The following is a 27,667-nucleotide window of genomic DNA, read 5'->3' on the forward strand; positions in this document are numbered from 1 at the left end:
GGAAGCCATTGCAAGGCTGGAACAAGGGCAAACAGGCCAAGAAGCCTGCTGATGCTACCAAGACAGCATGAAGGGGTAGCCCCCGATCCGGGACCGGATCTAGTAGGTGGCAGACTTTCTCTCTTTGCTCAGGCTTGGGCAAGAGATGTTCCGGACCCCTGGGCACTCGAAATTGTTTCTCAGGGGTACCTTCTAGAGTTCAAGGACCTTCCTCCAAGGGGAAGGTTCCACATGTCTCGCTTATCTTTAGACCAGATAAAGAGACAGGCATTCTTACTTTGCGTAGAAGACCTATTAAAGATGGGAGTGATACACCGAGTTTCAACAGCGGAAACAATGACTGGGTTTTTATTCAAACATGTTTGTAGTTCCCAAAAAAGAAGAAACTTTCAGGCCAATTCTGGACTTAAAAATTCTAAACAAATTCCTCAGAGTTCCATCATTCAAAATGGAAACCATTCGGACAATTTTACCAACGATCCAGGAGGGTCAATACATGACTACCGTGGACTTAAAGGATGCGTACCTGCATATTCCTATCCACAAAGATCACCATCAGTTCCTGAGGTTCGCCTTTCTGGACAAGCATTACCAGTTCGTGGCTCTTCCGTTCGGATTAGCCACTGCTCCCAGAATTTTCACAAAGGTGCTAGGGTCCCTTCTAGCGGTGCTAAGGCCGAGGGGCATTGCAGTAGCACCTTACCTAGACGACATTCTAATTCAAGCGTCGTCCCTTCCCAAAGCAAGGGCTCATACAGACATTGTTCTAGCCTTTCTCAGATCTCACGGGTGGAAGGTGAACATAGAGAAGAGTTCCCTGTCCCCGTCCACAAGGGTTCCCTTTCTGGGAACAATAATAGACTCCGTAGAAATTAAGATCTTTCTGACAGAGGTCAGGAAGTTAAAGCTTCTGAACGCTTGTCGAGTTCTTCAATCCATTCCTCAGCCCTCCATAGCTCAGTGCATGGAGGTAATAGGACTAATGGTTGCGGCAATGGACGTGGTTCCTTTTGCTCGAATTCATTTAAGACCATTGCAACTGTGCATGCTCAAACAGTGGAATGGGGATTATGCAGACTTGTCTCCCCAGATTCAAATGGACCAGAAAACCAGAGACTCACTCCTCTGGTGGCTGTCTCTAGATCACCTGTCTCAGGGAATGAGTGACCGGAGTGGATCATCGTCACGACCGACGCCAGTCTTTTGGGCTGGGGCGCGGTCTGGGAGTCCCTGAAGGCTCAGGGTCTATGGTCTCGGGAAGAATCTCTTCTCCCGATAAACATATTAGAATTGAGAGCGATATTCAATGCGCTCCAGGCATGGCCTCAACTAGCGGAGGCCAGATTCATCAGATTTCAGTCGGACAACATGACAACTGTAGCGTACATCAATCATCAGGGGGGAACGAAGAGTTCCCTGGCAATGAGAGAGGTATCCAAGATCATCAAATGGGCAGAGGATCGCTCCTGCCATCTATCAGCAATTCACATCCCAGAAGTGGACAACTGGGAAGCGGATTATCTGAGTCGTCAGACTTTCCATCCGGGGGAGTGGGAACTTCACCGGAGGTTTTTGCCCAGTTAACTCAACTATGGGGCATTCCGGATCTGGATCTGATGGCGTCACGTCAGAACTCGAAAGTTCCATGTTACGGGTCCAGGTCCAGGGATCCCAAGGCGACACTGGTAGATGCCTTAGCAGCGCCTTGGTCGTTCAATCTAGCTTATGTCTTTCCACCGTTTCCTCTTCTCCCACGGCTAGTAGCCAGGATCAAACAGGAGAAGGCTTCGGTAATTCTGATAGCTCCTGCGTGGCCACGCAGGACCTGGTATGCAGACCTGGTGAATATGTCATCGGTTCCACCATGGAAGCTACCTTTGAGGCAGGACCTTCTAATTCAAGGTCCATTCGTACATCCAAACCTAGTCTCGCTGCAACTGACTGCTTGGAGATTGAACGCTTGATTCTAGCTAAGCGTGGGTTTTCGGATTCAGTTATAGATACCCTGATTCAGGCTAGAAAGCCTGTCACTATGAAAATTTACCATAAGATATGGCGGAAATATCTTTGTTGGTGCGAATCCAAGGGTTACTCATGGAGTAAGATTAGGATTCCAAGGATTTTAGCTTTTCTCCAAGAAGGATTGGAGAAAGGTTTGTCAGCTAGTTCCTTAAAAGGACAGATATCAGCTCTGTCTGTTTTGTTACACAAACGTCTGGCAGCAATGCCAGATGTTCAGGAGTTTGTGCAGGCTTTAGTCAGAATCAAGCCTGTCTACAGACCTGTGGCTCCTCCATGGAGTCTAAATCTAGTTCTTTCAGTTCTTCAGGGGGTTCCGTTGGAACCTCTACATTCCATAGATATTAAGTTACTATCTTGGAAAGTTTTGTTTTTGGTTGCTATCTCTTCCGCTAGAAGAGTTTCTGAATTGTCTGCTTTGCAGTGTAATTCACCCTATCTGGTGTTTCATACAGATAAGGTCGTTTTACGTACCAAACCTGGTTTTCTTCCAAAAGTGGTTTCCAATAAGAATATTAACCAGGAAATAGTTGTTCCTTCTCTGTGTCCTAACCCAGCTTCTAACAAGGAACATCTGTTACACAATCTCGATGTGGTTCGTGCTTTGAAGTTTTACCTAAAAGCAACTAAAGATTTCAGACGAACATCGTCCTTGTTTGTCGTCTATTCTGGTAAGAGGAGAGGTCAAAAGGCGACTGCGACCTCTCTGTCTTTCTGGCTGAAAAGCATCATCCGGTTGGCTTATGAGACTGCTGGAAGGCAGCCTCCTGAACGAATTACAGCTCACTCTACTAGAGCTGTGGCTTCCACTTGGGCTTTCAAGAATGAGGCTTCTGTTGAACAGATCTGTAAGGCAGCGACTTGGTCTTCACTGCATACATTTGCCAAATTTTACAAATTCGATACTTTTGCTTCTTCGGAGGCTATTTTTGGGAGAATGGTTTTGCAAGCAGTGGTGCCTTCCGTTTAGGTTACCTGACTTGTTCCCTCCCTTCATCCGTGTCCTAAAGCTTTGGTATTGGTTCCCACAAGTAAGGATGAAGCCGTGGACCGGATACACCAATGTAGGAGAAAACAGAATTTATGTTTACCTGATAAATTTCTTTCTCCTACGGTGTATCCGGTCCACGCCCACCCTGGCATTTTAGTCAGGTTTAAATTTAATTTTTATAAACTACAGTCACCACTGCACCCTATGGTTCTCCTTTTTCTCCTAACCGTCGGTTGAATGACTGGGGGGGCGGAGCCTGAGGGGAGCTTTATGGACAGCTTTGCTGTGTGCTCTCTTTGCCACTTCCTGTAGGGATTGAGAATATCCCACAAGTAAGGATGAAGCCGTGGACCGGATACACCGTAGGAGAAAGAAATTTATCAGGTAAACATAAATTCTGTTTTATACTATGAAGCACCAGCTCCGACTGAGTTCACAGTGTATACATATACGAGTCTGTGATTTGTTGTTGGCTGTCACATGATACAGGAGGCTGGCAAGTTGAAGTACATTTTGAATTTTGTGAGAAAAATTCTCCTGCTTATTTAAAATTCAGAGTTAGTGCTTATTGCAGTGTATTTTTATTATGCACTTGTTGATCATACTATTCAACCGTATTTAATGGTCCTAAATTATTCTATCCCTTTTTTTAGTGAGGATGCTATGGAATATTCTAAGGAATTTGTCATGTCTGTAGTGCTTGGAAAGGATCTAGTTCCCAGGTGAGCATGTGCATAATATTTATGGCAATTCAAGATGGGTAATTCCTTCCTTTTATTGAATTTTGTATCATTTTGCGTTTTTTTTTTTTTTTGTAGAATTGGTTTGTCGCAGTTAGAAGGTTTTCGTAGACACTTACTGGATGTTCTTCAAAGAAGCAATAAACCCAAGGTCAGATGCCCCGCATATCCTGCCTTTGAAATGTTTCACCTTTTGCTAGTAGCATTTATATGTATTTTATTTTTGTAATGGTAAAACCATTATTATAGTATAGCAGAACCTTTTAAAATAAATACAAAACCCTTTATCCAAACTGCTTGGGCCCGGAAAAGGTTTGGATTTTGGGATCTTTGCATCAGTAAAATGGGACAGTTGGGAGAAGGGATGGAACCAAATGTAAACAACAATATCTTATGTCCATTAAGCAGGCCATAGTGCTTGGTTCCCCGCCCCTAATAACACATGGAGAATACAATTATATCACTCCACGGCTTAAAAGGACATGAAACCCAAACATTTTCTTTCATTTTTCAGATAGAACATACAGTTTTAAACAACTTTTCAATTTACTTCTATTATCTACTTTGCTTAGTTTTCTTGGTGTCCTTTGTTGAAAAGCATACCTAGGTAGGCTTTGGAGCTAGCTAACTTATGGATGTATTCAGCTAGCTCCCAGTAGTGCATTGCTGCTCCTTCAATAAAGGATACCAAGAAAATGAAGCAAAATTGATAATAGAAGTAAATTGGAAATTTGTTTAAAATTGTATTCTCCTTTTGAATCATGAAAGAACATTTTTGGGTTTCATGTCCCTTTAAACTCGTGGTCTAACTCTTTGAAATCCAAATATTTTACTTTTTTCCCCTTATATTTATGAATTCACTCTATGGGCTCGATTTATCCAGCAGCACGGCTTCCCTGCCCTGTTCTACACCTCTTAGGTGAAGAATTTCAATCTCCCCAGTCGTTTCTGACCATGGAGATCAATGGCTCCTGCTTGCGCATGATTGGCTGTGCACTGGCAGGGGTGGGTTTGCATGCACGTGAGTGCACAGAAGCGCTCGTGTGCAATCGTAAATGAGGGCAGCGGATTACTTTGAAAAATTACAGCCATATCTCTCTCCATAATGGATTATCATACATTTACACCCTAATATCTAATACAGAGTATGTAATCAATTTATTTAAGTCCATAGGGAGGTATTAGCTTGCATTAGCGCATCTTTTTAATTATTTCCAAATTGCCAATCCTGAAAATCTGGCCTGTAAGGGAGGTCTGAGGACAGGTTTGAAAACCCCTGGACTATATCTACCTTAATTAAGGGTGTCTACAATCTAAAGGTAAAACCAAACTACGGACGTTTGTGTCTTTTGGCACTCTAGAGCTCAAAAGGTCTCTTCATTTTCAACCCATTCAACCCGGATTTCTCTAGCTTTCCTATCACTTATCGAATCCTAGTCTAAGACCAAGCAGGCCAATACGTCCAATCCCACTTATAAGTCAGCCTGAAAGTTTGTTCCCCTGTCGGTTCCTGGGGGGGAGGGGGGGTGCAGATTGTGGCTTTTTCAGGAGGTGTAGGTAGGTTCCATTTCAGATTCCTGGTTTATAGAAATTATTTCTAAAGAATACAGAATCAGTTTTTAATCTAGACCACCCAGAGAGAGATTCTTTCCTGATTAAAGCAAATGCTTTGCTCTCCTGTGTCACAGATCTAAAGGGGAAGGAAGTGATTGCTTTGGTTCCTTTGGAAGAACAGGGAAAGGTGTTCTTGCACCAAACTGTTTCCGATTCTGAAAAACGAGGGAACCTTCTGCCACACTCTGGATTTCAAAACTCTAATGGAAGCCATTTATACTATTCTTCCTCTTGTGCAGGGCTTGAAATATGCTTATCTTCACATGATGTGAATGAATTGTAATGTAAAGTTCATCTTTTTTGCCTTTTTGAACTAGCACTTTCAGCATGTGCCTTTACCCTTAAGTCTGGTCACTGCTTTTCCAGTCTTTACCAAATTATTAGGAGTTCTGATGGTGGCAGTTTGGTCTTAAGCATTGCTGTAGTGTCCCCTCCTTGGACTACCTCATAGTGCCGGTAAGCTCCTTAAAGGAAGCAGTGAAGTCTTGTTGCTGCTCTTTAACACCCATAGGCAGTGCATCAATCTTCCCAATAGCTCTCTGGTCCCTCATACTTGAGTATCTTTTCTGAAATTCATCATAGACTTTATGATGTTGTCTCTTAGAGAAGAACACAGACTAAACTGCAATAAATGGCTTACATCTCTCCCTACAGCAGCACAGTGCATTGAAGTGGTAGGACTGATGGTTGCTTCCTCAGATGTGATTCCCTTTGCCAAGTTTCACTTGAGAACTCTGCAACTGTCCCTGCTTCATCAGTTGAACAGAAATTGTGAGGACCTGTATAACAGAATCTCTCTGGACCAGTTCACTAGACAGCCTGGTGCTTGTCTCACCAGTCAATAGATGTGGGATCCTCCTTCAGGAGGACACAATGGACTGTGATCACGCTAAAAGCCAGTGTTCTAAACCTGGGGGCATACTGTAAGTCTTGCAGAGAGCAGGGGTGTGGTCTTCTTGGAGGCAAGCTTGCCCATCAATGCTCTACTAGTCCCTGTGATCTTTAAAGGTTCTTCAGAGCTCTCCTAGGATCAGGCAACAGCCTTTCATCGGATTTTAATCTGCATCATCAGGGTGGGAACTCATCAGGGTGGGAACTCAGTCCCCTAGTGATGATGGAGGTGTTGCTCATTCTCATATGAGCAGAACACAGTCAATGCCTGATCTCAGCCATTCATATTCTGGACGTGGACCAAACATTTGCTCACCTAATGGCGAGAATTCACAAGATCATCAAATGTGAACTATTAACTCCATGGCCACCAGAATGAGGCAGATCCACTCCTACGTTATAGAGCTTTGAACCTCCCTTCTATCCACTCTCATACCAGAAGCACTAGATTCTCCATATGAAAAAGTAGAGAAAGATAGAAAAGAAGTACAGTAAAGGACCAAAGCCGTACAAAGAAGTGCAAACAAAGTTATGCTGCCAGCTGTATTGAAGCAACCCACCTATTTGTTCTGGTCTACAGTTCATGACATGTCCTGTCTTGAACTTCATTTGCCCCACTTTGGTCCTTTCATGTCTTCTGCCTTTCCTTCTGGGAGCAGCTAGGGAATGCTGGGAGATGTAGAGTTGTTTTTGCTTTCTCCTGGTGGACAGGAAATGTTTCCCTCATTTGTAGACTCTTACCATTGTAAAATAAATACATTTATCAGGTAAGTATCAATATTATTATTATGCTCAATTGTCAGGGTTTTTTCACTGTTGTGTTTGCCATGTGCTGCTGGCAGCCATTTTACTCACCTCTCTTCCTGACTATGGTGATTTGTGGGGGATGCTGCTCAATTCCTGCACTTCCTTTTATGGCCAGACTGGTGTGCATCATCCATGTGAGACAGTATGCAGTCTCAGAATTGTGATGTCATCACTTATTATTTAAAGGGCCTCTGTTCAGTATGCTTTGCCTTTGCGTTGTCTCAGACTTGTTTGTGAGAGTTCCTGTGTTTTACCTGGCTGCCTGACGTCCTTCCTGGTTTCTGATCTCTGGCTTGTTCCTGACTCTGCTGTTTTCCTTGTTCCTGATTCCGGCTCGTCTGACTATTCGCTTTGGCTCCTGACTCGGCTCGTCTGACTACCAGCTCTGGTTTTGATTCCTGTCTTGTTATTTGACTTGTGGACTTTTTATTATTTTTTGCTATTAATAAAGGTGTGATTATTTTTGCACTTCTCGTCTCAGTCTGATTCCTGGCACCCTGACATCAATTCATACTGTTGTATCCTTGAGGAGAGGGACAAGTTGACTAGAAAAAGTTAGACAATTATTAGTGAACTCCTGCACTCAGGATATCAGAGTGTGGGAACTTGCATGGACATGGTTGTGAAGTCTGCCATATGTACTCCAGCCAACTAATCGTTTTTTGTTTGTTTTTTAGCCAGAATAAATATTATATTACATTTATATTACATTTTCTAGGGAAATCAGTTTTATGTCAATTTAAATACATTGAAATACCTGTGGAATTTTATTGTGTTCTCCAGATCATTTCTTATCCCTTAATAATATGTAATGGTCCTTTTTGTGCTTCTGCTATATGCTACCGTATGTAACGTTTCTTTCTCCTGCTGATTCTTTAGTGGCGGATCATATTGGGAGGTACAAAGTGCATTCCTAAATCAGAACTCCCAGACGAATCTGAGGGAGTAAATGTGCCCAGCAACCGACTCTGGACTCACCCTAGTGACCTCACCATAGCACTGTCTGCTAGCACGCCACTCTACCCACCGGGGCGGATTATCCATGTTGTGCACAATCATCCTGTGGAGCAGTGCTGGTGAGTGTTCTCAGGATCTAATAATCTCCTAGCTGTAGCAGAAGATGCCCATTATAGTTGATCTAGTATGGCTAGAAATTCATAGTGGTCCTACATCTAACTTCTAACTTCTACTTAAAGTGAAGGTAAACTTTTAAACTTTTCAGTGCCTGGGTTTTAAAAATATTACTAAAAACAGGGGCACTCTCATTCATGAAAGTTTACATTTCACATTTTTTGTTAAAATACTTACCTTTTTCTTCTTGCAAGCTGGAGCTGCGATTCCCCCTCCTTCAGCTCGTCTCTTCTTACGTCAGCAATGATGAATCCGGCTTCCTCCAATCACGGTGTTGTCTCAGGCAATGATTCCCCTCGGGGGAAAGCCGTGATTGGAGGATGCCATATTCGTCATTGCTGACCTAAGAAGAGACGAACAGCAGGAGGGGGAATCGCTTCTCCGGCTTCAAGAAGAAAAGGTATTTTAACAAAACGGGTGGAATGTGCCCCTGTTTTTAATAGTATTTTTAAAAACTGGGGACTCATTCTTGAACGTTGACATTCACTTTAATTTATCCTTTTTTCCATTTATTGTGCAACATATTTTTCCACTTGACTCAATCACCTTTCTGACTTTCTCTTTATTAATTTCTATGTTCTTCTCTTTTCTTTCATGTAATTAGCAAGAGTCCATGAGCTAGTGACGTATGGGATATACATTCCTACCAGGAGGGGCAAAGTTTCCCAAACCTCAAAATGCCTATAAATACACCCCTCACCACACCCACAAATCAGTTTTACAAACTTTGCCTCCTATGGAGGTGGTGAAGTAAGTTTGTGCTAGATTCTACGTTGATATGTGCTCCGCAGCAGGTTGGAGCCCGGTTTTCCTCTCAGCATGCAGTGAATGTCAGAGGGATGTGAGGAGAGTATTGCCTATTTGAATGCAATGATCTCCTTCTACAGGGTCTATTTCATAGGTTCTCTGTTATCGTATCGACGATATACTCTTATATATATACCATTACCTCTGCTGATTTTCGTTTCAGTACTGGTTTGGCTTTCTACAACATGTAGACGAGTGTCCTGGGGTAAGTAAGTCTTATTTTCTGCGACACTCTAAGCTATGGTTGGGCGCTTTTTTATAAAGTTCTAAATATATTTATTCAAATATTTATTTGCCTTGACTCAGGATGTTCAACATTCCTTATTTTCAGACAGTCAGTTTCATATTTGGGATAATGCATTTGAATCAATCATTTTTTCTTACCTTAAAAAATTTGACTTTTTCCCTGTGGGCTGTTAGGCTCGCGGGGGCTGAAAATGCTTCATTTTATTGCGTCATTCTTGGCGCAGACTTTTTTTGCGCAAAAAATCTTTTCTGTTTCCGGCGTCATACGTGTCGCCGGAAGTTGTGTCATTTTTTGACGTTCTTTTGCGCCAAAAATGTCGGCGTTCCGGATGTGGCGTCATTTTTGGCGCCAAAAGCATTTAGGCGCCAAATAATGTGGGCGTCTTATTTGGCGCTAAAAAAATATGGGCGTCGCTTTTGTCTCCACATTATTTAAGTCTCATTTTTCATTGCTTCTGGTTGCTAGAAGCTTGTTCTTTGGCATTTTTTCCCATTCCTGAAACTGTCATTTAAGGAATTTGATCAATTTTGCTTTATATGTTGTTTTTTCTCTTACATATTGCAAGATGTCTCATGTTGCATCTGAGTCAGAAGATACTTCAGGAAAATCGCTGCCTGGTGCTGGAACTACCAAAGCTAAGTGTATCTGCTGTAAACTTTTGGTAGCTGTTCCTCCAGCTGTTGTTTGTATTAAATGTCATGACAAACTTGTTAATGCAGGAAATATTTCCTTTAGTAAAATACCATTACCTGTTGCAGTTCCATCAACATCTAATGTTCAGAGTGTTCCTGATAACATAAGAGATTTTGTTTCTGAATCCATTAAGAAGGCTATGTCTGTTATTCCTCCTTCTAGTAAACATAAAAAGTCTTTTAAAACTTCTCTTTATCCAGATGAATTTTTAAATGAACATCATCATTCTGATTCTAATGATTCTTCTGGTTCAGAGGATTCTGTTTCAGAGGTTGATGCTGATAAATCTTCATATTTATTTAAAATGGAATTTATTCGTTCTTTACTTAAAGAAGTCCTAATTGCATTAGAAATTGAGGATTCTGGTCCTCTTGATACTAAATCTAAACGTTTAGACAAGGTCTTTAAATCTCCTGTAGTTATTCCTGAAGTTTTTCCTGTTCCTGGTGCTATTTCTGAAGTAATTTCCAGGGAATGGAATAATTTGGGTAATTCATTTACTCCTTCTAAACGTTTTAAGCAATTATATCCTGTGCCGTCTGACAGATTAGAGTTTTGGGACAAAATCCCTAAAGTTGATGGGGCTATCTCTACCCTTGCTAAACGTACTACTATTCCTACGGCAGATGGTACTTCCTTTAAGGATCCTTTAGATAGGAAAATTGAATCCTTTCTAAGAAAAGCTTATTTGTGTTCAGGTAATCTTCTTAGACCTGCTATAACTTTGGCGGATGTTGCTGCAGCTTCAACTTTTTGGTTGGAAACTTTAGCGCAACAGATCATGATTCTCATAACATTATTATTCTTCTTCAACATGCTAATAATTTTATCTGTGATGCCATTTTTGATATTATCAGAGTTGATGTCAGGTTTATGGCTCTAGCTATTTTAGCTAGAAGAGCTTTATGGCTTAAAACTTGGAATGCTGATATGTCTTCTAAATCGACTCTACTTTCCCTTTCTTTCCAGGGTAATAAATTATTTGGTTCTCAGTTGGACTCTATTATCTCAACTGTTACTGGTGGGAAAGGAACTTTTTTACCACAGGATAAAAAAATCTAAGGGTAAAAACAGGGCTAATAATCGTTTTCGTTCCTTTCGTTTCAACAAAGAACAAAAGCCTGATCCTTCATCCTCAGGAGCAGTTTCAGTTTGGAAACCATCTCCAGTCTGGAATAAATCCAAGCCTTCTAGAAAAGCAAAGCCAGCTTCTAAGTCCACATGAAGGTGCGGCCCTCATTCCAGCTCAGCTGGTAGGGGGCAGATTACGTTTTTTCAAAGAAATTTGGATCAATTCTGTTCACAATCTTTGGATTCAGAACATTATTTCAGAAGGGTACAGAATTGGTTTCAAGATAAGACCTCCTGCAAAGAGATTTTTTCTTTCCCGTGTCCCAGTAAACCCAGCGAAACCTCAAGCATTTCTGAAATGTGTTTCAGATCTAGAGTTGGCTGGAGTAATTATGCCAGTTCCAGTTCTGGAACAGGGGCTGGGGTTTTATTTGAATCTCTTCATTGTACCAAAGAAGGAGAATTCCTTCAGACCAGTTCTGGATCTAAAAATATTGAATCGTTATGTAAGGATACCAACATTCAAAATGGTAACTGTAAGGACTATCCTGCCTTTTGTTCAGCAAGGGCATTATATGTCTACAATAGATTTACAGGATGCATATCTGCATATTCCGATTCATCCAGCTCACTATCAGTTTCTGAGATTCTCTTTCCTGGACAAGCATTACCAGTTTGTGGCTCTGCCGTTTGGCCTAGCAACAGCTCCAAGAATTTTTACAAAGGTTCTCGGTGCCCTTCTGTCTGTAATCAGAGAACAGGGTATTGTGGTATTTCCTTATTTGGACGATATCTTGGTACTTGCTCAGTCTTCACATTTAGCAGAATTTCATACGAATCGACTTTTGTTGTTTCTTCAAGATCATGGTTGGAGGATCAATTCACTAAAAAGTTCATTGATTCCTCAGACAAGGGTAACCTTTTTGGGTTTCCAGATAGATTCAGTGTCCATGACTCTGTCTTTGACAGACAAGAGACGTCTAAAATTGATTTCAGCTTGTCGAAACCTTCAGTCACAATCATTCCCTTCGGTAGCCTTATGCATGGAAATTCTAGGTCTTATGACTGCTGCATCGGACGCGATCCCCTTTGCTCGTTTTCACATGCGACCTCTTCAGCTCTGTATGCTGAACCAATGGTGCAGGGATTACACAAAGATATCTCAATTAATATCTTTAAAACCGATTGTACGACACTCTCTGACGTGGTGGACAGATCACCATCGTTTAGTTCAGGGGGCTTCTTTTGTTCTTCCGACCTGGACTGTAATTTCAACAGATGCAAGTCTTACAGGTTGGGGAGCTGTGTGGGGGTCTCTGACGGCACAAGGGGTTTGGGAATCTCAGGAGGTGAGATTACCGATCAATATTTTAGAACTCCGTGCAATTTTCAGAGCTCTTCAGTCTTGGCCTCTTCTGAAGAGAGAATCGTTCATTTGTTTTCAGACGGACAATGTCACAACTGTGGCATACATCAATCATCAAGGAGGGACTCACAGTCCTCTGGCTATGAAAGAAGTATCTCGAATTCTGGTTTGGGCGGAATCCAGCTCCTGTCTAATCTCTGCGGTTCATATTCCAGGTATAGACAATTGGGAAGCGGATTATCTCAGTCGCCAAACGTTGCATCCGGGCGAATGGTCTCTTCACCCAGAGGTATTTCTTCAGATTGTTCAAATGTGGGAACTTCCAGAAATAGATCTGATGGCTTCTCATCTAAACAAGAAACTTCCCAGGTATCTGTCCAGATCCCGGGATCCTCAGGCGGAGGCAGTGGATGCATTATCACTTCCTTGGAAGTATCATCCTGCCTCTATCTTTCCGCCTCTAGTTCTTCTTCCAAGAGTAATCTCCAAGATTCTGAAGGAATGCTCGTTTGTTCTGCTGGTAGCTCCAGCATGGCCTTACAGGTTTTGGTATGCGGATCTTGTCCGGATGGCCTCTTGCCAACCGTGGACTCTTCCGTTAAGACCAGACCTTCTGTTGCAAGGTCCTTTTTTCCATCAGGATCTCAAATCCTTAAATTTAAAGGTATGGAGATTGAACGCTTGATTCTTGGTTAAAGAGGTTTCTCTGACTCTGTGATTAATACTATGTTACAGGCTCGTAAATCTGTATCTAGAGAGATATATTATAGAGTCTGGAAGACTTATATTTCTTGGTGTCTTTCTCATCATTTTTCCTGGCATTCTTTTAGAATTCCGAGAATTTTACAGTTTCTTCAGGATGGTTTAGATAAAGGTTTGTCCGCAAGTTCCTTGAAAGGTCAAATCTCTGCTCTTTCTGTTCTTTTTCACAGAAAGATTGCTAATCTTCCTGATATTCATTGTTTTGTACAAGCCTTGGTTCGTATAAAACCTGTTATTAAGTCAATTTCTCCTCCTTGGAGTTTGAATTTGGTTCTGGGGGCTCTTCAAGCTCCTCCGTTTGAACCTATGCATTCATTGGACATTAAATTACTTTCTTGGAAAGTTTTGTTCCTTTTGGCCATCTCTTCTGCCAGAAGAGTCTCTGAATTGTCTGCTCTTTCTTGTGAGTCTCCTTTTCTGATTTTTCATCAGGATAAGGCGGTGTTGCGAACTTCTTTTAAATTTTTACCTAAGGTTGTGAATTCCAACAACATTAGTAGAGAAATTGTGGTTCCTTCATTATGCCCTAATCCTAAGAATTCTAAGGAGAAATCATTGCATTCTTTGGATGTTGTTAGAGCTTTGAAATATTATGTTGAAGCTACTAAGACTTTCCGAAAGACTTCTAGTCTATTTGTCATCTTTTCCGGTTCTAGAAAAGGCCAGAAAGCTTCTGCCATTTCTTTGGCATCTTGGTTGAAATCTTTAATTCATCATGCCTATGTTGAGTCGGGTAAAACTCCGCCTCAGAGGATTACAGCTCATTCTACTAGGTCAGTTTCTACTTCCTGGGCGTTTAGGAATGAAGCTTCGGTTGATCAGATTTGCAAAGCTGCAACTTGGTCTTCTTTGCATACTTTTACTAAATTCTACCATTTTGATGTGTTTTCTTCTTCTGAAGCTGTTTTTGGTAGAAAAGTACTTCAGGCAGCTGTTTCAGTTTGAATCTTCTGCTTATATTTTTAATATTAAACTTTATTTTGGGTGTGGATTATTTTCAGCGGAATTGGCTGTCTTTATTTTATCCCTCCCTCTCTAGTGACTCTTGTGTGGAAGATCCACATCTTGGGTAGTCATTATCCCATACGTCACTAGCTCATGGACTCTTGCTAATTACATGAAAGAAAACATAATTTATGTCAGAACTTACCTGATAAATTTATTTCTTTCATATTAGCAAGAGTCCATGAGGCCCGCCCTTTTTTGTGGTGGTGATTTTTTTGTATAAAGCACAATTATTCCAATTCCTTATTTGTTATACTTTCGCACTTTTTCTTATCACCCCACTTCTTGGCTATTCGTTAAACTGATTTGTGGGTGTGGTGAGGGGTGTATTTATAGGCATTTTGAGGTTTGGGAAACTTTGCCCCTCCTGGTAGGAATGTATATCCCATACGTCACTAGCTCATGGACTCTTGCTAATATGAAAGAAATGAATTTATCAGGTAAGTTATTACATAAATTATGTTTTTTCCACTTTCTGGCTATTCATCTTTCTCTCTTCCCATGTCCTGAGCTTTGTTTCCTGTATGTTAGCCATTTTAATTCTTTCCCTCACTTTCCCCCAACCCTCTCCATTTTCCTCCATTGTTTGTCTTTTTTTTTTTTTCTCACCCTTACTCTCTTTCCTTCTGTTCCTCTGTACCTTTCTCTCTTTTAGTTCATTTGCTTTCTCCATTCCCTTCCATCCCTCTGTCCCTTTTTTCCAACATTTTACTTCACCCTCTCCCTCATCTTCCTTCTATATATCATTCATCTTCCTTTTTATCTTTGCCATCTCTGAGTACAGTGATTCTAAAACAATTGCCTGGTTACACAAGGTCGTTGACACAGTGTGTTTCCAATTGAATTATTGAATCTCCGCCTTGTATAATACATTTTTCCCAGCATGCTCCTCACTGCCTTTTATTTTAAAGCTTTTGGGATCAAGAGGAACCAACTTACTTTGCAATCTGGGGAGATAACAAAGCTTTTGAAGAGGTGATCATCTCGCCTGCCATGCTGCATGAGCATCTGCCACATGTTGTAATGGAGGGACTGAATAAGGTAAACCGGTTATTTAGTTTTATTTTGGAACCATTTTGTCAAACCCATTATTACCTTCAACCAGGGGTCAACAACCTTTGCACCCTAGTGGTTTTGGAACTACATTTCCCATGATTCTCTGCCAGCCTAACTACATTTCCCATGATTCTCAGCCAGCCTAAAGAGTATTTGAGCATCATGGGAAATGTAGTTTCAAAACATCTGTGGTGCCAAGGTTGCTGACCACTGTCTTTAACTTTGTTCCACTGTCCTTGCTGTTGTATAGTTTGGGGATCTATTCATAGAGGTGTGCACCTACTGTAACCTACTGTAATCGGCTAAGTACGCAACTTGGAGTATAATTTCCAAGTAAGCTGTTCAATAAATGCAAGTTGGTTTTCAATTCATCCTCTCCAATTGACTTGCGCTTCCAAAAGATAACTTGCTATTAGAAGTAAAACAAACTGTTTACCCACAGATAACAAAACTAATGACTTGCAAGTAACTTCCAGTAAACTTTTCCATTGAGTTGAAGACCAGGATTTCAACTTACATACTCTTCACTTGCTGACTTAAAATGGTTAGGACTTAAAGGGACGGTCTACACCAGAATTTGTATTGTTTTAACCAACACGGTTATATAAATACACTGTTTACCTCTGTGATTACCTTGTATCTAAGCCTCTGCAGACCACCCCCTTATTTCAGTTCTTTTGACAGACTTGCATTTTAGCCAATCAGAGCTGGCTCCTAGGAACTCCACGTGCGTGAGCACAATGTTATGTATATGAAACACATGAACTAACACCCTATAGTGGTGAGAAACTGTGAAAATGCCCTTAGATAAGAGGCTGCCTTCAAGGGCTTAGAAAGTAGCATATGAACCTCCTAGGTTTAGCTTTCAACTATGAATACCAAGAGAACAAAACAAAATTGGTTATAGAAGTAAATAGAAAAATGTATAAAACTGCATTCTCTATCTGAATCATGAAAGTTTTTTTTGGACTTGACTGTCCCTTTAAGAGCTCATAAAAGTCAAATTTAAGCTTGAATTATTCAGATAGAGCATGCAGTTTTATACATTTTTCTATTTACTTCTATTATCAAATATAAGTGCAGTTAAATCAGGACTTAGCAAGTTTAGTAGCCAGTAAGAATATATTGGAGCCAGACTGATATTTGCATATAGAGATATGGAGATTAAACCAAAAAGTTAGGAGCCACAGGTAAAATTCTAGGAGCCTGTGGCTCCCTGTCTCCTGGGTTTGTTGAGCTCTCTATTGAAGGGACATTAAACCCAAATTTTTTATTTCATGATTCAGATAGAGAATACCATTTTAAACAGCTTTCTAATTTACTTCTGTTATCTAATTTGCTTCATTCTTTTGATATTCCTTCCTGAAAAGCATATCTAGATAGGCTCAGTAGCTTCTGATTGGTTTCTGCACATATTAGCATCGTGATTGGCTCACCCATGTGTAAAGAATAAAGCAAATTCGATAATAGAAGTAAATTGGAATTTTGTTTAAAATGGTATTCTCCGTCTGAATCATGAAAAAAAAATGGGTTTAATGTCCCTTTAAATGCAAAAGAATTGCATAATCAACACATGCATAATAAAAAGACAACACGGTAGCACTTAACTCCGGATTTGAAATGAGCAGTAGATTGTTTATCTGACAAATTTCAAAATTTCCTTCCATTTCTCTGCTCACTGTATCATGTGACAGCCATCAGCAAATCAGACGCATATATGTATATACTGTAAACTCAGGCTCAGTAGGAGCTGGTGCTTCAGAAAGTGTGCATGTAAAAGACTGGTAATAGACGTAAATGATCTATTTCCTTCTTAAAATGAGGAGAGTCCACAGCTTCATTCCTTACTTGTGGGAAGACAGATCCTGGCCACCAGGAGGAGGCAAAGACACCCCAGCCAAAGGCTTAAATACTTCCCCCACTTCCCTCATCCCCAGTCATTCTTTGCCTTTCGTCACAGGAGGATGGCAGAGAAATGTCAGAAGATACGGAGTAGTTTCTTATGAAGGGTGTCTACCCTTTGGAAAAGGATTGGAGTTTTAAGTAGTCTTGTCAGCCTCTCAGAGTATTGATGAAAGTTAGGATCTGGAGATGCAGGGAGAGTCTTTCTGTGAAACCATGCAGACTCATATTAACAGCTCTTAAGCAATCAGTGTTGACGAGTTTCACTGCCTGCTTTCATCACTCAAGTCCATGTCATGACAAGACTGTCACAGTGTGGCTCCTTTTATCTGTATGGAATCAAGGGTTAATATCGCCTGAGGGGGGATTATTGAACAGTGGGGATTAATCTCATACATTTTGTGTGAGATGTTTTCTGAGGCTCATAGGCTGAGGTTGGAACAAACAGGTTACTTTCACTTTTGAGCTGTGCAGCTTTACAAGCTTGGCAAGCTTTTCCTTAGCAGAGGCGGTCCTAGGTTGCACTCCATGTGACCGGGTGTGGTTGTAGTTTCACTTCCTACTCTCTGACCATGCTGGTTATTGGAGAGAAGCGGTTTACTCTGTGTGCCTGGGTCATAGGAGGTGGTGAGTGCATCAGCCATTGGGGGTATAAAGGTGCAGTTTTTATATTTTATATAATGTTTGTTATTGTTATATTAGGACATAGCCCATAGCTATGGAGGACTCTGACGTTTTAGAGGGTACTCCCTCTAAACCTAAGACTAATGCCTGTTTATATTGTGAGGAGGCCAAGGTATACCCGCCCTCTCAATTATGTTCCACATGCCTAGAAAAAGTGATTATGTCAAAAAAGGTTAACATGTTTAATACCACTGAGCCCTTCCACCTTAGAGGGGTTCCTGTCCCGAGAGGTGCGCACCCTGCTTTCATCTCCTAATACACATGCAGTTTCCCATAGCACGCCTGATCCTCCAAACTTGGAGGAGGCCTTTTCCTCCAAACTTCACTGCGCAGTTACAAATGGTGGTGTCTGCGGCCATTAGTGCTTTACCCTGCCCTGCTAAGCACAAGCGAAAGGTCAAATATTGCTCTCCTTCCCAGGGGTCATCATCTAGTTTATTGGCTATAGCTGATAGACGGTTATCTGATGATGACGTTCTTTCTGATACTTCAGAGTGTGAACTTTCTGGGTCTGAAGCGGCTGCCTATAAGCCTCCGATTGCGGAGGAACCAGATTTTAGATTTAGGATGGAGCACTTGCGCTTTCTTTTAAAGGAAGTTCTGGCTACCTTAGAGAGGTTCCAGAGGCCAAACTGTCTGAAGAACCTTTAATTCCTAAACTGGATAGAGTTTATGAAGACAGGGTTGTTCCTCAGACTTTCTCTGTTCCTATAAAGATGGCAAACATTATTAAGAACGAATGGGAGAGGATTAGTTCTTCCTTCACCGCTTCATCTGCCTTTAAGAAACTGTTCCCGGCCCCGGACTCTCAATTGGAGTTGTGGGGTTCCGTCCCTAAGGTGAATGGCGCTGTCTCCATGCTTGCAAAACGCACTACTATCCCACTGGATGATAGTTCGTCGTTCAAAGAGCCCATGGATAAAAAGATTGAAACTCTGTTAAGAAAGATGTTTCAACATTTGGGATATTTATTTCAACCAGCGGAAGCAGTTGCCGCGTTGCGGGAGCGGCTACCTACTGGTGTGACTTTTTATCTGAATTTATTGAGGTGGAACGTCCCCTTGATATTATTATTGATAGAATTAAGGCTTTAAGGGTAACTAATTCTTTTATTTGTGATGCGAATATGCACATTCTTTGTTTAAATGCTAAAACTGCTTGGTTTTCTGTTCAGGCCCGCCGGGCTCTGTGGCTGAAGTCCTGGTCTGCGGACTTGACTTCCAAGACCAGACTCCTTTCCCTTCCATTGAAGGGTAAGATTTTTTTTGGTCCAGGCCTGGAGTCCATTATTTCCACGGTTACAGGGGGCAAGGGTGCCTTCCTACCGCAAAATTAAAATAACAGATCTAAGGGACAATCTAATAATTTTTGTTCCTTTCGTTCTGATAAATCCCAGCGCCAGCAATCCTCCGCTAAGACCGAGCAACCTAAGACTTGGAAGTCGGCTCAGTCCTGGAATAAGCAGAGCAAGAAGCCCGCTGAGACTAAATCAGCATGACGGGGTCGCCCCTGGTCCGTCTAATGATCAGGTAAAGGGCAGACTTTTGCTCTTCTCAGAAGCTTGGTTCAAGAATGTGCAGGATCCTTGGGTCCTAGAGGTCATAGCTCAGGGTTACAGAATTGGGTTCAAGTCTCTTCCACCCAAGGGCAGATTCCTTTTCTCAAATCTGTCATCAAAACCAGAGAAGAGGGATGTGTTTCTGGGGTGTGTTTGGGATCTCTCTTCCTTAGGATTCATTGTCCCGGTTCCCATAGAGGAACGAGGCTTGGGATACTACTCAAACCTTTTCGTGGTCCCAAAGAAGAAGGGAACTTTCCGCCCGATTCTGGACCTAAAGTGCTTAAACAAGTTTCTGAACGTCCCCTCGTTCAAGATGGAGACGATAAGGTCTATCCTTCACTTAGTCTAGAAGGGACAGTTCATGACCACTATAGATCTGAAGGATGCTTACCTTCATGTCCCAATCCACAGGGAACACTTTCAGTTCCTAAGGTTTACCTTACTGGACCAGCACTTCCAGTTTATTGCTCTTCCGTTCGGCCTAGCTACTTCCCCTATAATTTTCACAAAGGTTCTGGGGGATCTCTTAGCCGTGGCCAGAACCCAGGGCATTGCAGTAGCACCTTACTTGGACGATAGTCTGGTATAAGCACCATCCTTTTGTGTAGCGGAAGAACATTCAGAATCTCTTCTCTCTCTTCTTCAATCCCATGGATGGAAGATAAACTTAGAAAAGAGTTCTCATATTCCAAGCACCAGGGTAGAATTCCTGGGCACTATAATAGACTCACTAGTCATGAAAATATTTGTTTCAAACCAGAGACGCTGGTTTCGGCATGTCTTGCCCTCCGGACCTCTTCAAGGCCCTCTGTGGCGCAGTGTATAGGGGAGATTGGTCTCATGATGTACAGCATGGACATAATTCCCTTTTGCCAGGTTCCGTCTCAGACCGTTACTGCTGTGCATGGCAATCATTCAGATCTGTCTCTACAGATCTCTCTGGACAACCGGTCGAGAGAATCGCTCTCTTGGTGGCTCTGTCCATCCTGGAAGATTGTGACTACAGATGCGAGTCTCTCAGGACGGGAAGCAGTTTGGGGAGCCAAGAAGGCTTCAGGGCCTTTGGTCTTGGGAGGAGAGCTCTCTTCCGATCAACATTCCGGAACTTCGAGCAATCTTTAATGCTCTGAAGGCTTGGCCCCGTCTGGGTTCGTCCCAGTTTATCAGATTTCAATCAAACAATATCACCTCGGTGGCTTACATCAACCACCAGGGAGGAACGAGGAGCTCCCTAGCAATGAGGGGGGTATCTCGGATTCTGGAATGAGTGGAGGCCCACAACTGTTCGTGTCAGCGATCCACATTCCGGTGTGGACAACTGGGAAGCAGATTTTCTCAGCAGACAAATCTTTTAATCCGGGAGAATGGTCTCTCCATCCCAAGGTGTTTGCGGAGATATGCAACAGGTGGGGGACTCCAGAGATAGATCTCATGGCGTCCCGTCTCAATACCAAGCTACCTAGGTATGAGTCGAGATCCAGGGATCCTCAGGCGAAGCTAATAGATGCATTACTGGTGCCTTGGAGGTTTAGGCTAATATACCTTTTTCCGCCATTACCTCTCCTTCCTCAAGTAGTGGCCCACATCAAGCAGGAGCGTGCATCACTGATACTGATTTCTCCATCGTGGCCGCGGAGGATGTGGTTCGTGGATTTAGTTGGGATGTTGTCATCTCCTCTATGGAAGTTACTTTGTCGCAGGGATCTGCTGGAACAAGGTCATTTTGTTCATCAAAATCTAGATTCTCTGAGGCTCAGTGCGTGGAGATTGAACGCTTAGTCCTAGCCAAGAGAGGTTTCTCTGCGAGAGTTATTGATACTCTCATTCAAGCTAGGGCCTTTCTGCTACCTCCCTTAAGGGACAGATTTCGTCCCTATCTGTTTTACTGCACAAGAGGCTCGCTGAGCTTCCAGATGTTCAGTCTTTTGTTCAGGCTCTGGCTAGAATCAGGCCTGTGTTTAGATCTAGCGCTCCTCCTTGGAGTTTAAATCTTGTTCTTAAAGTTTTGCAGAAGGCTCCGTTTGAGCCTATGCATGTAGTTGATATTAAATTACTGTCTTGGAAGGTTCTTTTTCTACTGGCTATTGCTTCAGCGCGCAGAGTCTCTGAAATGGCTGCCTTACAATGTGAGCCTCCTTTACCTAGTGTTTCATGCTGATAAGGTTGTTCTTTGTACTGGGTTAGGTTTTCTTCCTAAGGTTGTTTCAGATCGCAACATCAATCAGGAGATTGTGGTTCCTTCCTTGTATCCTAATCCTCCTCCGAAGGAACGGTTACTTCATAATTTGGATGTGGTTCAGGCCTTGAAGTTCTATCTTAAGCCTACGAAGGCGTTTAGACAGACTTCTTCTTTGTTTGTTGTCTATTCTGGGAAGCGTAGGGGTCAGAAGGCCTTGTCCACTTCCTTATCTTTTTGGTTGAGGAGCATTATTCGCTTAGCTTATGAGACAGCGGGACATAAGCCTCCTCAGAGGATTAAGGCTCATTCAACTAAAGCAGTGGCTTCCTCTTGGGCCTTCAAGAATGAGGCCTCTATGCATCAAATTTGTAGGGCAGCTACCTTGTCCTCCTTACATACCTTTTCTAAATTTTACAAGTTTGACATTTTTGTTCGGCTGAAGCAGCTTTTGGGAGAAAGGTTTTGCAGGCTGTGGTGCCCTCAGAATTGGGTCCGCCTCCTTTTTTGCCCTCCCGTTCATTCAGTGTCTTCTGGAGCTTGGGTATATGTTTCCCACAAGTAAGGAATTAAGCCGTGGATGTTTACCAGATAATTTTCCTTCTGTATGTCCACAGCCCCCGCCCGTATTCTCTGAAGGGCGGACCTAAATTTAGTTTTGTTCTTCTGGCACCATTTATACCCTGACATTTCTCCTACTGTTCCTTGTTCCCTCGGCAGAATGACTGGGATATGAGGGAAGTGGGGGAGGTATTAAGCCTTTGGCTGGGGTGTCTTTGGCTCCTCCTGGTGGCCAGGTTCTGTATTCCAACAAGTAAGGAATGAAGCCGTGGACTCTCCTCATACAGAAGGAAAGGAAATTATCTGGTAAGCATAATTTATGTTTTTTTTTTTGTTTAAATTGGATGCTTTGTCTGAACCATAATATTTTATTTTGACTTTAGTGTCCCTTTAACTTTGTTAACCTGGTATTTTTTGTTGAAGAGCAGGTAGAGCATGTACGCATCTTCAGCACTGTATAACAACATAGTTTCTTGCAGTATTTGAAACCATGTTATACATTGTTGCAAAAACTAGTGCCCTATAAATCTCAGCAATATATAATGATTTTAAAAATGTTGGAACTGCTGTTTATAATACTCAAGATACATGCTCAATCAATGAAAGCTTTATTTTCACTTTAATACCCCTTTGAAAAAAACTATAATCCATGTGAAATTGCAGCTTTTAACCATGAAGACCTAAATAGAGATGACAGTAAAGCTGTTTTCGTTTCTATTTAAACTAATATATCATTACAGGTAGCCCTCAGTTTACGCCGGGGTTAGGTTCCAGAAGGAATGGTTGTAAATCGAAACCGTTGTAAATTGAAACCCAGTTTATAATGTAAGTCAATGGGAAGTGAGGGAGTTAGGTTCTAGGCCCCCCTCAAAATTGACATAAGTAACACCTAATAAATTATTTTTATAGCTTTGAAATGAAGACTTTAAATGCTAAACAGCATTATAAACATAAAAATATACTGTAGATTGTATCATCATCAAACTAAGTTTAATGAACAAAAACATTTGCTAAACCGCACCTAATAAAATTATCACACAAACACAGACTGTATCATCATCATCAATCTAAGTTTAATGAACTAAAACAAAATAATCACACAACAGACTGTATCATCATCAAACTAAGTTTAATGAAGAAAAATGTTTTTTTACTTGCATTTTTCTGCAGCTAAGGGAAGTGGCTGCTAGATCTTGTTGCTTTAAAAACGGCTCCATTGCTCAGGTCTGGTTATACACTGATATCAGCCTGCCTGTGTTTAATCACACAACAGACTGTATCATCATTAAACTAAGTTTAATGAACAAAAATGTTTTTTACTTGCCTTTTTCTGCAAACAGTTCTCTGCATTGAGTCTGCAGCTAAGGGAAGAGCTGCTAGATCTTGTTCCTTTGAAAGCTGATCCATTGATCATGTCTGGCTTGCTTTTCTTTGCATGTGTTTGCTGCAACACAAGTGGACAGCTCCTCCTACTGGCTATTTTAATGTATGCATGTGCTAATGCTTTCAATAGCAGTCAATGCTTTTCAATAGCAAAAAAAAGGGCGTTATTCTGAAACAGCGCAAATTGAACCGTCGTAAACCGAGGGCCACCTGTATTAGATGTTTACTTCCTGATGGTTCTCATTGGCTTATAGTTGCTTTATTCTACTATTTAGTGGTCTTTACTAGGAAGTGTCTATCAGCCAATAAACATTAGTTGTAATAAGTGATACATAAATGGTGCGTTTTTTATATATTCACAAAACCAACATAAAAAATGCACGTGTGCTAAACCTATGTCTAATCCTAAACAAGGTCCTGCAGATTGGTCAAGGGTTTACTGCCCATCAGGAACATTCCCAATTGAGTTCTTCTGAACTGTCCCCTACATTTAAAGAATGCATCCATTATACTATTACTGATTTGAAAACTGCCATGCTTTTGGCAGTAAAGCGCAGACACTTGCTAGGGGCAGAAGGGAATCCTTCAGAGGCTTTCGCTTGTCGGAGACATCCCTCAGGAGTCACTCTTCTAAGTTCCCTGCAAATAAGAGGGTTACATTGGAATCAGAATTTTCCTCCTATGAGGAAAATTTCTCAGAAACTTAAGACCTTTCATTTCAGGCTTGAGCATATGTATGCTGTATTGTAGAAAGTTTTATTGGCTTTGGAAGTAGAGGATACTCCTTCTACAGACAAGAAAACCAGCAAAAACGATTGATAAATTCTTCAAAACAGCCCTTAAGCAACTGTTTAACTTTTCAGTGCCTGTCTCAGTTTGTGATTTGATTACAAGGGAATGGGATAAAATTGGGATTCCTTTTGTTCCTTTGATTCTACAAAGTTTAAAAACATGTTCCCGCTTCCCTCTGCAAAATTGGAGGTATGGGAAACCATCTTAAAGGTGGATGGAGCAATTTTCTTCATAAATGGAAAGAGTCCACAGCTGCATTCATTACTTTTTGGGAATTCAGAACCTGACCTCCAGGAAGAGGCAAAGACACCGCAGCCAAAGGCTTAAATACTCCTCACTCTTCCCTCATCCCGCAGTCATTCTTTGCCTTTCATCCCAGGAGGTTGGCAGAGAAGTGTCAGAAGTTTTCGATAGTCTCTTATGGAGGGTAGTACTCTTCGGCATGGGACTGGAGTTTTAAGTAGTTCTGTCAGCCTCTCAGTGACAGCATGGGCGAAAGTTAGAGTCCGGAGATGCAGGGAGAGTCTTCCTGCAAAACCATCACGACTCATATTAGCAGCTCCACAAGCAATCAGCGTTAACGAGTTCCCCTGCCTGCTTTTTTCTCTCAAGTCCATGGCAGAAGCGACACTACTATCTGTCACACTTGAAGGGCTGTGTTCCTGTTCCACAGCGTAGATTCCGGTAAGATCGTTTCATTTTACTTTCATCATGGATGTATTGTAATTTTAACTGTTTATCTGAGATGGGATACAACCTTTCGGGGAAAATTAACATAGGGTTTCAGTGAGGCTCCTTTTTGTATCTAGGAATCAAGGGATTATTGACCAGGGGGTTTATAATCATGTTTGTTATGTGATTCTGTCTGCTACTGTGTAGTGTTGCTTCTGCTCATGGCTATTTTGGAATATAACTGGCTATGTCTAGTGACGCTGATTTTTCATTTGGTCTGTGTTTTGATCATACTATGGCTTCATGTCTTATTGACATGTACGCTGTTTTTAGCTGTGCCCTTCCCCTTTGAGGGGATAGTTTGTCTTCCTTATGAGCTGGGGTTTCCTCTCTCTGGAGGGTCTTTGTCCTGCCCTGCGTGTAGGAGGTTGGATCAGGTGGCTTATTTCTGTAAGGGGCAGCATCTGCTGCTCTGTGGGCTTCGTTCCACCTGCTGGAATTTAATCTCTCTATGTATAGACTGTCTAAGAGAGCTGTGACAGGTCTTCCTACGGATCTATCGCTCTTTTCTCTGTTCGAGGTCCCAGGGGGTTCTCCTTGGGAGTGCCTTATTTTGGAGCAGCGGATTGGGTTGGCACCCGAGCTCTGTTGGGGTGGGTGAGCCCCCCCTTTTTTCTTTCCATTTCCTGGGGGCTTGTGTTTGGGGTCTTTCTGTCCCCCCTTGTCTATCAGACATGTCTGTCGCTTTGGCTGGTCCGGTGTTGGAACAGGATCTGAGATCTGTTGCTCTGCTAAATTCGTCCTCGGAGCATTCGAGGTACGGTAAGCCTCTTGAGGTTTCTCCTTTCTCCATGTTTAAGATTTGTGGGAAGGACTGGCGGCTCTAAGATAGCCTGTGACGTTATCTGCTGGTTAGTGGATATTTAGCAATCTGAAGGATCCTATCTTCAGTTGCTTTCTGCTTGCCCTGCAAGTATTTAATTTTCAGAGTCCTTTTTAGATGACTGCTGCGTGCATTGTTTTTGCTTCAGGTGATTGATCGTCAGACCTATCTGAGCTTGCTGCACAAGGTTTCATTTCTGAATATTTCAGTATTCTGTGATACCTTTTTGCGACTTGGGAACCTTCGTCTTCAGTTGCTTTTTAGAGTGCGGTTGCACTGTGTTAGGGGAGGATCCTCTCTGTTTCAGATTCCCGGCCTTATCCCGTGGTTTCTGGTTCTGGGGTCTGGGCGTTGCCTCCCTTTGTTTCTATGAGACTGGTTTGGGTCTCTGTTAGCCTGACCTGGTTTCTCAAGTTTTTTTGCTCTGTGTTTGTGCCCCTTTTTAGTTTTTTTTTTCCGGAGTTCCTTATGCTAGCTAGCTGGAAGCTAGCTCAGCATACTAATGCACTGTGGCTACTCTGCACTGTAGCAAACTGAGGGTTGCAAGTTCGATCCCCGGCGAGGTCTACTTAGCCTTTCCTCCTTTAAAGGTTGATAAAATGAGCAGCACCTTGAGTCACTTAAGGGGGATTAGCCGCGCTTTACAAGTACAATCTTGTTTTCTCCGTGCCTTTTTATCTTTGTGGAAGAATACGGTAGTTTGTTCCCTTTCTTTAGTAAGGGTTGTGTTGTTTGGAGACCGACTGCTGGGAGACGGTGTCTCTTGGAGGCTGTTGACTCAGTCGAGTCTAATTCCTGCGGTCTCTAGCAAGGCTGTGGACTATCTGCGGGTCAATGTCCTTGGGCCTTTGCCTTTTTTTCAAAGTTGTTCTCGGCTTCGGACAAAGTAGCATTTTGTTGGGTAGGGGTTTTCAGGCCTGGTGCCCTCAGAATGGGCCGCCTCTTGTACCCTCCCGTTTTTGCATTCAGTGTCCTCTATAGCTTGGGTATTGTTTTCCCAAAAGTAATGAATGCAGCTGTGGACTCTTTCCATTTATGAAGAAAAACTTAAATTATGCTTACCTGAAAATTTTCTTTTCTTCAGATGGAAAGAGTCCACAGCTTCCCCACCCCTATTTTTTCTGTGGGGCATCTGTTATTTTTGTTCTTCTGGCACCTTTTTACTCTGCTATTTCTTCTACTGTTCCTTGTTCCTCAGCAGAATGACTGGCGGATGAGGGAAGTGGGAGGATGTATTTAAACCTTTGGCTGGGGTGTCTTTGCCTCCTCCTGGTGGCCAGGTTCTGAATTCCCAAAAGTAATGAATGCAGCTGTGGACTCTTTCCAACTGAAGAAAAGAAAATTATCAGGTAAGCATAATTTAAGTTATCCACTCGTATCAGGCTTTATTTTTAGACCGTCTGTCAGTGTAGCTTCTGTGGCAGCAGCTGCCGCAGTTTAATGTGACAACCTAGGTGACCATATCACAAAACACTTAAAACAGCTTTATTTGTGACACAGCTGTAGAAATGACTTGCATTAATACCAAAAGTGCTGCAATGGCTGTTTTGGTTAGATGCCTTTATGGTGTTAAGTAATGGTCTGCAGATATGGTTTCTAAAAGCAGAGTTTGTTTGGACCAAGCTTAGATACAGTTATTGCAATGGTCACTAGAGGAAAGAGAACTTTCTCTCCACAAAATAAAAAAAGCTAAATGCTTAGGTCCGTTGGACATTTTTGCTCCTTTTTTCTGTTTAAGAACCAAACTTCCAATTCAACTCAGACAACAGACTCATCCTGTACCCCTTTGAAGTTCAGCTCTCATTCCGGTCAAAGTCTAAACAATCCAGGAAGCCTGATCCTGCCTCAAATTC

At 42.0% G+C, this 27,667-nt stretch overlaps 1 protein-coding gene across 1 annotated transcript in view; it reads left to right on the forward strand.

Annotated features, from left to right (window-relative positions):
* The window catches only part of DAGLA (diacylglycerol lipase alpha), a 205,261-nt gene that overhangs the window by 161,383 nt on the left and 16,211 nt on the right, over positions 1-27,667 (forward strand). Inside the window, exons 15-18 of the mRNA XM_053720097.1 lie at positions 3,664-3,732; positions 3,829-3,901; positions 7,942-8,138; positions 15,056-15,185. Of these exons, the coding sequence (XP_053576072.1) occupies positions 3,664-3,732; positions 3,829-3,901; positions 7,942-8,138; positions 15,056-15,185 (469 nt within the window). The remainder of the gene's footprint in view (positions 1-3,663; positions 3,733-3,828; positions 3,902-7,941; positions 8,139-15,055; positions 15,186-27,667) is intronic.

This window comes from Bombina bombina, chromosome 7, assembly GCF_027579735.1.
Source record: "Bombina bombina isolate aBomBom1 chromosome 7, aBomBom1.pri, whole genome shotgun sequence".
Classification (NCBI taxonomy): domain Eukaryota; kingdom Metazoa; phylum Chordata; class Amphibia; order Anura; family Bombinatoridae; genus Bombina; species Bombina bombina.